The sequence below is a fragment of the Colletes gigas genome, unplaced genomic scaffold (assembly GCF_013123115.1).
Source record: "Colletes gigas isolate AHSC1104 unplaced genomic scaffold, ASM1312311v1 Colletes_gigas_Sc00018, whole genome shotgun sequence".
NCBI classification, from domain to species: domain Eukaryota; kingdom Metazoa; phylum Arthropoda; class Insecta; order Hymenoptera; family Colletidae; genus Colletes; species Colletes gigas.
In genome coordinates, this window is record NW_025106647.1 from 1,119,006 (window position 1) to 1,133,468 (window position 14,463).

The 14,463-nt window shown below is 34.5% G+C and overlaps 2 protein-coding genes across 3 annotated transcripts; one reads left to right on the plus strand and one right to left on the minus strand.

Annotated features, from left to right (window-relative positions):
- The first annotated feature begins 7,013 nt into the window (after positions 1-7,013).
- LOC122400442 lies at positions 7,014-11,739 on the plus strand. Of its 2 annotated transcripts, none has more exons than XM_043401917.1 (5): positions 7,014-7,219; positions 7,310-9,121; positions 9,195-9,403; positions 9,471-9,599; positions 9,677-11,739. In XM_043401917.1, the coding sequence occupies exons 1-5, from the start codon at positions 7,198-7,200 to the stop codon at positions 11,723-11,725; spliced, it is 4,221 nt and encodes a 1,406-aa protein (XP_043257852.1). In that variant the 5' UTR covers positions 7,014-7,197; the 3' UTR covers positions 11,726-11,739. The 2 variants fall into 2 exon arrangements, with proteins under 2 accessions (XP_043257852.1, XP_043257853.1); XM_043401918.1 differs by having other exon boundaries at positions 9,222-9,403.
- A 559-nt stretch (positions 11,740-12,298) lies between these two features.
- Positions 12,299-13,941, minus strand: LOC122400433 (U1 small nuclear ribonucleoprotein C). The gene has a single exon (XM_043401902.1). It carries the CDS (start codon positions 13,812-13,814, stop codon positions 13,302-13,304), a length of 513 nt encoding a protein of 170 aa, XP_043257837.1. The 5' UTR covers positions 13,815-13,941; the 3' UTR covers positions 12,299-13,301.
- Between the last annotated feature and the right edge of the window lie 522 nt (positions 13,942-14,463).

Sequence of the window (14,463 nt, forward strand, 5' to 3'; positions counted from 1 at the left end):
TGCAGGAACGTCACTCTGTATCGAACGTTAGTCGAGAGCAATCACAGTTTTACGTTTATGATCTTTTACGTTTACGTTTTATGTCTTTCTTTTATGTTCTTTATGTTAAATAGTTAGTAAATATTAAATAATATAATTACATCGTTACGTTTAGTGTTCACGTATTTGAATCCGTCCACACGCCTTTGAAATGAGAACATAAAACTTAAATGTAAAATTTCATTTAATTTCATTCAGCTATTTATATTCAATCGTATTAATAATATACATATGTGTGCTCATACATGGGAATAAAAAAAAATGTTTTTTTTTCAATAATTAAAATATGATCAGGAGGTCTTAAAACGTGTATTTCCGTAAAATAAATTTTACAAAATTTTTTTTTCATTATGGGTACTTTGCTTATGTGCGCCTACATAGGTCGGAAAGTAAAAATGCCTGGGCAGTCGAGAATCTCGGCTCGAGAATCCAAATCGTATGCCGTTGACGGGAGGTTGGATTTCAGTTGTTTAGAGCGAGAAGGCAAATGTGAACCTTTCTCTCTCGACTCCCACGAGGCGATCCGAAATTACTTCGGGCAGCTTCGGAGAATCGAGAAAGAGGGCATGCGTCAGTTTGCCTTTGTCGACTTTCCGAAACTCCACGAGCTCACGTACGCGTATCTGGCATGTGTGCGTGTGCACCCGGCGGTGCTTTTCTGGCATCTCTGCAAGAGACAATAGTGTATTACAATTGTATGAAATTCAACGAGGGCAAAAAATCAAGCCGGGAAATATAAATAAATATATAAACTTTTTTGACGACCACGTTCAGGATCAGTCGGTTTACGATACTATTTTTGAGAATTAAAATTTCGAGACCTTTTTATTTAACAAACTACATTACGGTCATTGAGGGAAACTCTAAATTCCACTCGGGACTTGGAATCCTTGGAGCTCTTCCTCGCCTCAATAGCGATTGCCGTATCGTAAACCTGCGTGGGCATACAACTGCAGAACCCGGGCTCTTGGGAAGCCGACAGCGGCTTTCTCCAAATTATTATTAAAAATTCAGCGTTCTCGCTCACCCTTGCATGGCCTACCTGGACGCTAGACAGCAGAGCGAGCGGGAATGTTGCAAAATGTTAAGAATCGCTCTACCAAGGTAACGACGTTGAGGATTGTCACCTTAGTAGGGGCAATTGAGAACTTAGACATTAGATCAATTCTCGAAAGAGCAGAGTATTGTCAATTTTCAAGTTAGTCAATTTACCAAGTCGACTCCGAATAAACTAAATTGTGGAAATTACACCGAACATTTTCGAGTTCTTTATTTTATGCGCCTCGCCAGAGATGCCAGAAAAGCACCGCCGGGTGCACACGCACACATGCCAGATACGCGTACGTGAGCTCGTGGAGTTTCGGAAAGTCGACAAAGGCAAACTGACGCATGCCCTCTTTCTCGATTCTCCGAAGCTGCCCGAAGTAATTTCGGATCGCCTCGTGGGAGTCGAGAGAGAAAGGCTCACATTTGCCTTCTCGCTCTAAACAACTGAAATCCGACCTCCCGTCAACGGCATACGATTTGGATTCTCGAGCCGAGATTCTCGACTGCCCAGGCATTTTTACTTTCCGACCTATGTAGGCGCACATAAGCAAAGTACCCATAATGAAAAAAAAATTTTGTAAAATTTATTTTACGGAAATACACGTTTTAAGACCTCCTGATCATATTTTAATTATTGAAAAAAAAGAAATTTTTTTTTATTCCCATGTATGAGCACACATATGTATATTATTAATACGATTGAATATAAATAGCTGAATGAATTTAAATGAAACTTTACATTTAAGTTTTATGTTCTCATTTCAAAGGCGTGTGGACGGATTCAAATACGTGAACACTAAACGTAACGATGTAATTATATTATTTAATATTTACTAACTATTTAACATAAAGAACATAAAAGAAAGACATAAAACGTAAACGTAAAAGATCATAAACGTAAAACTGTGATTGCTCTCGACTAACGTTCGATACAGAGTGACGTTCCTGCAGTCAAAGTCGACCCTTCCTTATTCCTATCTTATAATAATGATCTAAACAAAACGCACGTTCGAGACGCAGTCTCTAAAACGTATTTCAGCTTAAACCTAAACACCTCACTCGATACCTACTCTAGCTTAGACTAAACACTCCTATCGACGCAAACGATAACGGTTCTCCTAGCCACACACATACACTCCTTACAGATTATACCTCTTGTTTCATAGTTGTTCCGATATATAGGCATAATGTATAAAAAATCTTTTAAATGTTTCATATAAATCTTAGGACGAATTAAATTTTATATAAAAAAAATTATATAAACTTTTTCTCTATCTTCTCTAGAAAAGAAAACATTAAATGAAATCTTATACATTACATGCTTACTTAAATCGCATTGAAAACGAATACCACAAATGTTTTAGAATAATGTGCAAAATGTGATTGCGATTTTCGCTAAGACAAATTGAAAACTCGTTTCTAACAAGGAAAAGTTGGAATGGTACCAGGTTTTGGGTTAGGTTTTACTTTGAGATATTATTAAAGTTATTACAGGTACTTATTTTCAGAAATAGAACTATGTTCACCACTAATCAGCGTGGCGTGAGTGATGAGGTCTTTGCCTGCAAGTTCCGAACTTCTTCTGCTCTGCTGGTTCGAACCCTGCTTGAACTTTTTTTTTTTATTTTTTCAATCATACTTTAATCGTACACTAAATATGACATTATATTTTTGTCTGACCTTCGAATATTTTTTTTTAAAGTTAAATTTAACCGATTACATTTAACATATGTTATTTTCAATGTACGAAGTACATGAATCTGGATGGTACTTTTCACAAAAACAGTCAAAACATAAAAATTTCAAGCACCACGTACATTTACTGAAAGTTTTGTTTTCACAGAAATTACAAAATTTTGTATTTAACTCTGATGGAAAGGCCGCTTCATTTACATTGATAAAATGTGAACGATTTTCGGATAGTCGTACCTTGTAGCTCGTACTTTTTACCTTATACTTCAGGTAAAAAGGGATATAGCTGGGAAAAACAGTTTTATGACATTACCTGCTAACTTATGTTACTGTTCTACAATGAAACGCTATGTTTTGTACCTTTAAAAATATTCGACTATGTCCTTTTAAAATTTAAGATACAACCCATACTTTGTATTAAACTGGCAAACGGGATCACTTTTCCTTTGTTTCTAGTTAGTTCTATTTAGTTCGTCATAACCAATTGATACGGTTATTTCAAAACAATCGAGGAAAATCATTATTAATTAATTTCTGCAATTATTAATTCTACTGTTTTGTTTATGTTATAAAAGTAAGAACTCTTCTTATTGAAAAATACCACAGCGTGCACAATACTGGTAAAGAGTGGAATCTCATTTTAATTTATTAATTTTCAATCTTAAAGTATTTTGATTTTCAAAAATCGTATTAATAATATACATATGTGTGCTCATACATGGGAATAAAAAAAAATTTCTTTTTTTTCAATAATTAAAATATGATCAGGAGGTCTTAAAACGTGTATTTCCGTAAAATAAATTTTACAAAATTTTTTTTTCATTATGGGTACTTTGCTTATGTGCGCCTACATAGGTCGGAAAGTAAAAATGCCTGGGCAGTCGAGATTCTCGGCTCGAGAATCCAAATCGTATGCCGTTGACTGGAGGTCGGATTTCAGTTGTTTAGAGCGAGAAGGCAAATGTGAGCCTTTCTCTCTCGACTCCCACGAGGCGATCCGAAATTACTTCGGGCAGCTTCGGAGAATCGAGAAAGAGGGCATGCGTCAGTTTGCCTTTGTCGACTTTCCGAAACTCCACGAGCTCACGTACGCGTATCTGGCATGTGTGCGTGTGCACCCGGCGGTGCTTTTCTGGCATCTCTGACGAGTATGTTAACTTCTCACTTACATAGTTCGTGTATGGATCCAGCGACCAATGAGGCCTTTTCACTAGTTATATAGTGATGTTACCGAAGTTTATTTTCTAGTGGAATCAGAGATGCCAGAAAAGCACCGCCGGGTGCACACGCACACATGCCAGATACGCGTACGTGAGCTCGTGGAGTTTCGGAAAGTCGACAAAGGCAAACTGACGCATGCCCTCTTTCTCGATTCTCCGAAGCTGCCCGAAGTAATTTCGGATCGCCTCGTGGGAGTCGAGAGAGAAAGGCTCACATTTGCCTTCTCGCTCTAAACAACTGAAATCCGACCTCCAGTCAACGGCATACGATTTGGATTCTCGAGCCGAGAATCTCGACTGCCCAGGCATTTTTACTTTCCGACCTATGTAGGCGCACATAAGCAAAGTACCCATAATGAAAAAAAAATTTTGTAAATTTTATTTTACGGAAATACACGTTTTAAGACCTCCTGATCATATTTTAATTATTGAAAAAAAAGAAATTTTTTTATTCCCATGTATGAGCACACATATGTATATTATTATTACGATTGAGTATAAATAGCTAAATGAATTTAAATGAAACTTTACATTTAAGTTTTATGTTCTCATTTCAAAGTCCGGTTAGACTTTGACTATAATCAGTCCATGGATAATAATGATTATACCTCTTGTTTCATAGTTGTTCCGATATATGTATAGGCATAATGTATAAAAAATCTTTTAAATGTTTCATATAAATCTTAGGACGAATTAAATTTTATATATGTTATACAGACGCGTAGAATGGAATTAGGAATTAAGAAATACGTAGGGTATTCGTATACATGCTTTATTCCCGTTCTTTCAGCGTCGGAAAAACAAATGAGCCCGTCCTGGGCCTAGACCCACGCCTTTGTCGTCAGCCTTCTCCCCCATCGGTAGGGGTGGGAGTGTTGACGGACGAAGGCCAGACGCGGTCCCTTGCCAGCGCCTCGGCTTGGGCCTCGCCTTTTCCCGACGCCTTACATATAAAAAAAATTATATAAACTTTTTCTCTATCTTCTCTAGAAAAGAAAAAATTATATGAAATCTTATACATTACATGCTTACTTAAATCGCATTGAAAACGAATACCACAAATGTTTTAGAATAATGTGCAAAATGTGATTACGATTTTCGCTAAGACAAATTGAAAACTCGGTTCTAACAAGGAAAAGTTGGAATGGTACCCGATTTTGGGTTAGGTTTTACTTTGAGATATTAATAAAGTTATTACAGATACTTATCTTCAGAAATAGAAATACATTCAACAACCAGCGTGGCGTGAATGACAAGGTATTTGCCTGCAAGTTCCGAGCTTCTTCTGCTCTGCAGGTTCAAACCCTGCCAAAACAAATCCTTTTTTTTTATTTTTTCAATCATATTTTAATCGTACACTAAATGTGACATTATATTTTTGTCTGACCTTCGAATATTTTTTTTTTTAAATTGAATTTAACATATGTTATTTTCAATGTACGAAGTACATGAATCTGGATGGTACTTTTCGTAAAAACAGTGAAAACATAACAATTTCAAGCACCACCTACATCTAATGAAAGTTCTGTTTTCACAGAAATAACAAAATTTTGTATCTAACTCTGATGGAAAGGCCGCTTCATTTACATTGATAAAATGTGAACGATTTTCGGATAGTCGTACCTTGTAGCTCGTACTTTTTACCTTATACTTCAGGTAAAAAGGGATATAGCTGAGAAAAACAGTTTTATGACATTACCTGCTAACTCATGTTACTGTTCTACAATGAAACGCTATGTTTTGTACCTTTAAAAATATTCGACTATGTCCTTTTAAAATTTAAGATGCAACCCATACTTTGTATTAAACTGGCAAACGGGATCACTTTTCCTTTGTTTCTAGTTAGTTCTATTTAGTTTGTCATAACAAATTGATACGGTTATCTCAAAACAATCGAGGAAAATCATTATTAATTAATTTCTGCAATTATTAATTCTACTGTTTTGTTTATGTTATAAAAGTAAGAACTCTTCTTATTGAAAAATACCACAGCGTGCACAATACTGGTAAAGAGTAGAATCTCATTTTAATTTATTAATTTTCAATCTAAAGTATTTTGATTTTGAAAAATCGTATTAATAATATATGTACATTGTTGTATGACTAACTCATAAGCCAACATAGATACCGCACTAGAATCATCCTTACACAAACATCCCAGTCATAGGTTTCAAACTCCAGCCTTTCTAGCCTCCTGTACCCGCTTACTCATCCTGTACCCGGTTACTCATTCCGTACGCCACCATTGTCACCCTCAAATATATAAACGACGCACATTTTTGGACTCAAGTCAGATCTCTGTAGTTTGTACTAACGTGCGGAACTTGCCGTAACGATCGAATAAAACCACCAGTCTCTCTAGTAAAGTGTTGTTCTTAATCCCGCAACCCGGGATCCAACAACATATGCACGCTCATACATGGGACTAATAAAAAAAATTTCTTTTTTTTCAATAATTAAAATATGATCAGGAGGTCTTAAAACGTGTATTTCCGTAAAATAAATTTTACAAAATTTTTTTTTCATTATGGGTACTTTGCTTATGTGCGCCTACATAGGTCGGAAAGTAAAAATGCCTGGGCAGTCGAGAATCTCGGCTCGAGAATCTAAATCGTATGCCGTTGACGGGAGGTCGGATTTCAGTTGTTTAGAGCGAGAAGGCAAATGTGAGCCTTTCTCTCTCGACTCCCACGAGGCGATCTGAAATTACTTCGGGCAGCTTCGGAGAATCGAGAAAGAGGCCATGCGTCAGTTTGCCTTTGTCGACTTTCCGAAACTCCACGAGCTCACGTACGCGTATCTGGCATGTGTGCGTGTGCACCCGGCGGTGCTTTTCTGGCATCTCTGATACTCGTTTTAGAATTGCGGCTATTTACAGTACTTAAATTTCTAGTAACTTTAAACTATAGTTACCATATCTCTACATTAACTAGAGAGGGTTAGGTCGCTTTGAATAACGTGATTTTAATATTATATGTCACTAGTCAAATATTTTACACGAAGTGTAAGGAAATGTACTGCGTGCAGATAATACAAGCACATGTAATTTTCTTAAAACTGTCTGACCCTCTTCTTTAAAACAATACGAATACTTTTGTTTTACGTATATTTTGTTTTTTGTTTCTTTTACGTATGTCCTGTATAAAATATTTTTGCATTAAGTACAAAATAGTTCCATGTGGTGAATATACCAATAACTATGGAACACAGTGTATTTCGGGGTAAGAATATTGTTTCAAAAATAATGTTTATTGTGTTTATATAACAGTTGTAAACAATTTGATTGCCATAAATCGATATGTATATTATAGATTACTGTAAGGCCGAAAATAGCGAAGATGAAGAAGTTAATTGTGATTTACAATCGCGATTATATGCCGAAGTCTATTATGCATCAAATAACTTGGAAAGTATACATACGAAAAAGAATATTAAAATAGAAGCCCCTGTCAAAAATGCAGAATTATATAAAACTAAAAGTACTAGTAAATCATCTAACCCCAATGATAATTCTACAAAGAACAATAGTGGTAGAAATCAAAGCAAAATATATCAAACAAAAGATTTAACAGATAACTCAATGTTAATTGACAAGGATGATAAATCCAAACTTATATCTTTGTGTGTTTCAAATGAGATTACGTTGATACAAACAGATGACAAAAGAAACTTAAACATACCTTGCGTAGAAAATTTACAACATTCTCAAACAAGCATAGAATCTTCAAAAAGTAATGAATTGACAGCATGTAACCAATCAGATAATACCTATAGCAATCTGCATCCACATAATGCCTATAATACAAGCAAAGATATTATAAAACCAGAGACAGAAATAGAAAATAAAGAACACTTGAAATCCATGCAAAACTTAAATTCTGAATTAAATACATCTACAAATCAATCTGTTTGTGTAAATTCTACAAAAAGTAATGTTGACAATAATGTTGAAAAAAATCAGGAACCTGTGCACACTAAACAAGACATAAATGACAATCCTGAAAATATATTAAAGAAATACGAATTCTCTAAGTTGTTTATTAATAAACTGTATCTAGAAAAGTATGAAAATTTGACAAAACGATTAGAACAATTAGAAGAAGAACCAATAGAACAACAGGAAATAAATGTTGAAGAAACCGAAGAAAATCAACAACAATTAGACACGCATGTAAGCTCTGCTGATCAAACGGAGATAGACACTAGATATGACATACTTTCAACAAATGAAAAACTACAAAAAACAAGGACTAATTCAGATGAGGTGACAGTGCTATGTTCGGACACAGATAGTGAATCTGAAGAATCCATATTAGAAGTACCTATTCCACCGAAACCACAACCACCTGTTATACAGTTACCAGATTCTGATGATGGTACAGATATGTCAGATAGTAATACAGATGAGGAATGTTTATTTATTATTGATAATGTGGGTTCGATAAAAAAAAAAGAAAAGATAACTTATAGAAGTGACAAAAGTTCAGATACTAATTTAGCAAGGACAACTACTATTAATGATACGTCAAAAAGTGGTGTAACAGAAGACATTATGTTAAATTGTACAGGGGTCCAAAAAAGTGTTTCAAGTATAAAAGAAATAATAGAAATGCGTAAGAATGTTCAAAACGAATTGGAACAATGTTCTTCTAAAGATAGAAATATTTTAAACGAAAAAGAGAAATTCGTTATAGTAAACGAAGTACGTTATCAAAATCCTAATGCGATCAACAAATCATTATCGTCTGTTACTAAAAAGGATAACGTATCTGAATCTCAATTGTTATTAGAAACTAGCAACAACAGCAATGTTGTGTATGAGAGAGACAAACAAAAATCAGTCACTTTCGCGGATGACGTTGTAGCGCCTTTTTGTAATTCTAACGAATTCAGTTCAAGTAGAAAAAGACGTTGCGAAAGCGATGGTGAACAGTGTACGAACGCAAAACAAATGAAAAGCACAGAAGGAAGTTCTAATCAAAGTCAGAATAAAAATAAACAAAAAGAAGAAACGTGGGAAGAATATTTCTTTCGTCCCATGTCTGACAATCTTAAAACATTTTATAACAAACCACAGGGACAAGAAAACCTTGATATTTGGGAAATTCAAAGTAAAATGTCAAGTAAGGGTTTAAAGTTTTGTTCTGGTTATAAATTTTGAATATTTAAATGTTCTATACTTTAAATAAATTATAGAAGATCCAAGACTTTGGGCTATTTTAGATGAAGACCTGATGCCTAACGTTTCAAAAAAACGAAGATTTTGGAACATCAAGTGTAAAAAGTGCCAATGTGAAGGCCATGCAGCGTATAATTGTCCACAGCCATATAAACCTCTTCGATGTCATATGTGCGGTACACAAGGCCATACAGAAACCCGATGTCCGCAAAAGATGTGCCTCACGGTTGGAATATATTCTATAAGAAATATATTGCATAATAATCGTGTAATAATGTATTGATCTTTTACAGTGTGGCAAAAAACAAGGAACATTTAGAAAGACTTGTGAATCTTGTCGTACGTTGTATTGTAATATGTGCAAAGCTATAGGTCACAAATCTACCGAGTGTCCCGATCTTTGGAGAAGGTTTCATCAAACGGTAAATTTAATTCCAACCTTACAATATAAATATGATAAATATAGATAAGCATGTCGTGATCATTTTTCTTATTCCAGACACGTAATTCTGAAATAAACGTACCGGAGAATTTATCTGAAATTATGAAACCCGCAGATTTACTTTATTGTTGTAATTGCACGAAACGTGGACATGATTCTTCTACGTGTTATGAATATCGATGGTCGCAACATTTTCCAACGCCAGCATTTGTATCGAATTATGGAAATAGAACACAATGTTCAGATATCGTGTTTGTAGATACTAATGAAGATATCATACCATTAAATCGAAAGAAATCATGTGGTCGCCTTAAAAACGTAGTATTCAACTCAGTGGTCACAAATGATGACTTCGATGGTTGTTGTGTTTTATATTCGTTCGGTGCTTTTCAATCAAAGAAACAAAATGGTGAACAAATTATAAAGAAAGTTGCTCTCAATAATGTTACAGAGGTGGAAAATTTTATAAAAAATCGTATTTCTGTACCGGTTTTCGAGCAATTGATAAAAGCGGTTAAATTTGAATTCAAAATATTTTATAATCCGCAAAAAGTACTAATGACACGAACTCGATCGCTGATGGGTGTTTCCCTGTACGTGAATAAACTCTTTAATTATTGGCTAAAACTGAAAGACGACGAAAAGGATATAAAAATAAATACAAACCTTCCACGTAGTACAAAAAAATTGGTGAAGTTGTTAGCAACAAAATTACAACAGTTAGATCAAAATTTACAAGACCCTAAGAGTCTTTGTAGTCAGATCGATACGTTGAAAGCAACAATGTTTGGTACGCAAGATTCTTCCACACTGTCTAAATTATCGGAAAAACTGTTAGAGCTACAACAACAATTATTGTATGTGTATTATACAAAACCAAAAACAAAGGTCGAAGTAAGTAAACTACGAAAAACTATTCAAAAGTTAACGAAGAAATCGAGCGATTCGTCACCTCAAAAACTGCCAGAAGTGTCCATACCACTGTATGTGCAAATTATTGTTATGTACAATAAAGTATTTATACCTCGTTCATTAACAGATGAAGAACTAAACAAGCTTTTGCGTGACTATTATAAAGTAAAAAAAACGGGGAAAAATAAAGGAAAAGAAAATAAAGCAGAAAAGAGGTCGAGTCCTCATGAAACTTTTGTACACACTTTACCAGGCTGTAGTAACTGGACAACTAATATAGAAGATAAACAAACAAGTAATACTATACATCAGCCAAATGTTACTCAGAAAGATAAAGAAACACCTACTGCTACATCTACTGCTGTTACATGTTTTTCGACGAGTAATAGTATACAACCCGATCATAACGTTGCCAGTTTTAATATAGAAAACGTTCGTACTGAAAGATACAACCCGGACGGTAGTGTCGCTGAATATAATCATATTTATCCTATAGAGGTCGTACAGTTACCGCGTAATTATATGGTATCAAGTAATTATATAATACCAAGTAATGAACCAGTGGGAAATCCTATACAAATCTTTCAGGAACCGAGTATCTCGTTCGAACCGGTTCGAACCGAGCCGAATTTCATTCCTCTACCAAGTAATTATATGATACCAAGTAACGAACCAGTGGAAAATCCTATAACAATCTTTAAGAAACCGAGTATCTCGGTTCGAACCGAGTCGAATTTAATTTCTCTACCTCTTAAAAAATCTACGTGTTCCAAGGAAAAAACATCCAAGGATAACGTAGAAAAACATGTACAAATAGTACAAAATTCTAGCGAACCAATAAACAAACCAAACACGCAACAAACGGTAGATGCGGTTCAGTCCGCAACAAATATTACAAAGAAGAAGAAAAACAAAAAAGCAAAGAAAACAAAATTGAGTTTGGAATCTAATTTGCAACTTGCAGAAAATAAAGAAACAAGTGTTGATGTATTTATAGAAAGTAAAGCTAAACAAACTATTATCGAAGCTCTTCAATTCAATTTACCATATATGAATAAAGCCGTGGAAGAAGTTGAGAAACGAATAAACGACAAGACCATTAAACATGAGAATATCGAGATGCTGCAAAGACTAATAAATCTAGAAAAAAGCCACCAGGAATACGTGAGTTCATTCTGTAATTACTTACAATAAACATTTTTTTTTAAAACACCATGTTGATTATATTTTAGCTATAAAGAAAACGAAAATTTCTTAGCACTTCCATTGTTTCGGATATATCTTTCTTTCTTAATTAGTACTTCATATAAAATCAGTATATAAATTTACAAAAAAAAATTGCAAAATGTGATTGCAAGTACTAAATTATAAACAATTATACGCAATATTGATATACTATGACTATATTCCAGGTACAATGTATCATTATTGTTTGTATTTGCACTATTAGAATAGGTTCTAAATTGTAGAATGTCTATGTAGTATGTCCGGAGTAAACATAAGCTTGCCTTAAAGCTCATCTACATAATGAGACATAAAATGTTGTCTAATGTATGAAAATTATATTAATATACAATTAATATTGATGTTCGGAATTTATGTTGCGACATTTATATCATACATTTATGTCAACTACAAATTAATTTAAAATATTTTTTTTTCATTAGAATATAACATTTTATAGTATACAAAATGTCTTTATGTCTATTTTTTGTAAATAAATAAAAAGTGCTTTTTAAAAAAATTGAATACTTATTTATTGTTCTCTGTTTATTACATATTCAAAATATATATGTACATAATATTTGTGGAGGGTGTTTCATAGTTTTTCTACCAAACTGTGAGAATTTAATCCAGAGGTCGAAAAGAAAAAGAAATGGTACACATGTTTATAAATAAATGCTTTATTCTCATGTTGAGTTTGCTTCCAAGCAGTATGTACATCATTTTGAAATATTTTTAAAATAGTACAATATGAAATATAATAGATGATAAATATTTGTGTCTAGCTCTAAAATAACATTTTTTTCTCCTTTTAACCTCTGAATTAAAATTTCACAATTTGATGGAAAAACCGTGGGTTAACCTGTACTTCAATATTCTAACTAGTTTTAGTTAATGATAAGTATCATTTATTGATAATGAGGTATTTTATCATGTACAAAATCGTGTTCAAATTGAGGACTTATACCCGTATTTTATTATTATAATCCTTATAGAAACTGAAATATAGAAACACCGGTAATTTTATCAATTTTACTATTTCTTAAAATTACCAAAATTTATTTTAGGTAGAGACCTAAAACCCAAATTGTTCTAACACAAAAACATGAAGTATTATCTTTTTACGATAGACATTGTATTTCAGAATAGGATTCTCACGGTTAGTTTATCGTTTACTGGAATAGAATAGCACATTTGGTAATAAAGAAGATTTAAAATATAAACGAATGAAGATCTGTCTACGAGTTCGGCAACAAAAGCGGGAAAGGTCGTTGGACTGAACTTCTACATTCGAAGTAATATTGATCGATATTTATTTCGATAATAATCGCTTTTGGTATAGCTTTGATGGTATAATACCTGTATAAAGATCCTGATTCAAGTTACGATTTTACTTAAATTTATATAGCCTGTAAGCAATGTAAAAATGTATGTATTTCAGCGTTCTAAAAATATTGTTACTCTGTTAGTTATACGTGCATATGTTTAATGAATTACATGTATTAATATAATTAGAATAATAAAAATATAATACACATTCTTTTCATTATTTCTTCATTGGTGGTGGCCCTCCTATAGGTGGTGGTGGTCCATTCATTGGGGGTCTCATTGGACCCATTGGTCCCATAGGTCCCATCATCGGTCCCATTGGCCCCATAGGACCCATCATCGGTGGCCTCATACCCATCATCGGAGGCATTGGTCCATGGGGTCCCATCATCATCGGACCTCCTGGACCCATTGGTCCACCAGGATGCATTCCTGGAGGCGGCATCATACCTGGTGGACCTTGGGGTGGTACTCCGGGTCGAGGTCCAAGATTCGGCGGTGGTGGAATTGCTGCACCCTTGTTTGCTGCGAACGGATTGGATGCAATTTTTCCTGCTTTGAATGCTGCCGTTGTGGCGTCAATTAGATGTTGGGCTTGTTCCTCCATCCATTTCTGATAGAAATATTTGACATTGTCTTTATGTTTTCGACCCTGACAGTGGGTTTTTCGTACACTCGGCGAGTCGTGTGTCAAGTACGTGTCACAATAATCACAGTAATATTTTGGCATTGCTTACTTCTATATTATTAAACAGTCTTTAAAAATATTTTACGTTACAAACGATTGCACGATTTTACATAAATTATTTTATTTTTCTAAACTTGGTTAGTTGAGGATAACAACAAGACATCGTGGATGTTTCTTTCAACCATTAACTATGACTAAGATGAACGAATTCGATGGTTAAATGTAAAGAAATGTATTTCCGAAACTTCGTAGGGAATTCGGCGGGGAACGCTGCCCGTGGAGTGCTAAGGCACTCTGCTCCTTGGACGCGGGAGTTTCAAACGGAGATCGCTAAGTAAGGAAAATAATAAATGGATACAACGATTTGAACACATGTAAATAGAACTTTAATTAACTCAATAAAGGAATATAAAACAAAACAACCAAGATTTCGCAGGAATTATTATAACCCGTTCGTACTCTTCCGCTCTCTTAATTCAAAATGCTTCTCTCTTTAATCAACTCAATTAACTAACTCAAATGATACAAGTACGATCTCGCTTAAGTTACAATGCTACGTCCGTTCACTTTCGATCTCCGGATGCAAGTGTGTCGCTCTGCCGGCCGGTCGAGGCCCAGCCCACACGTAGGCCCCTTCCGATCGTCTTTTCTTTTATTCGGGCCGGGCGCAAAACTCTCGCACGCGCGTTCC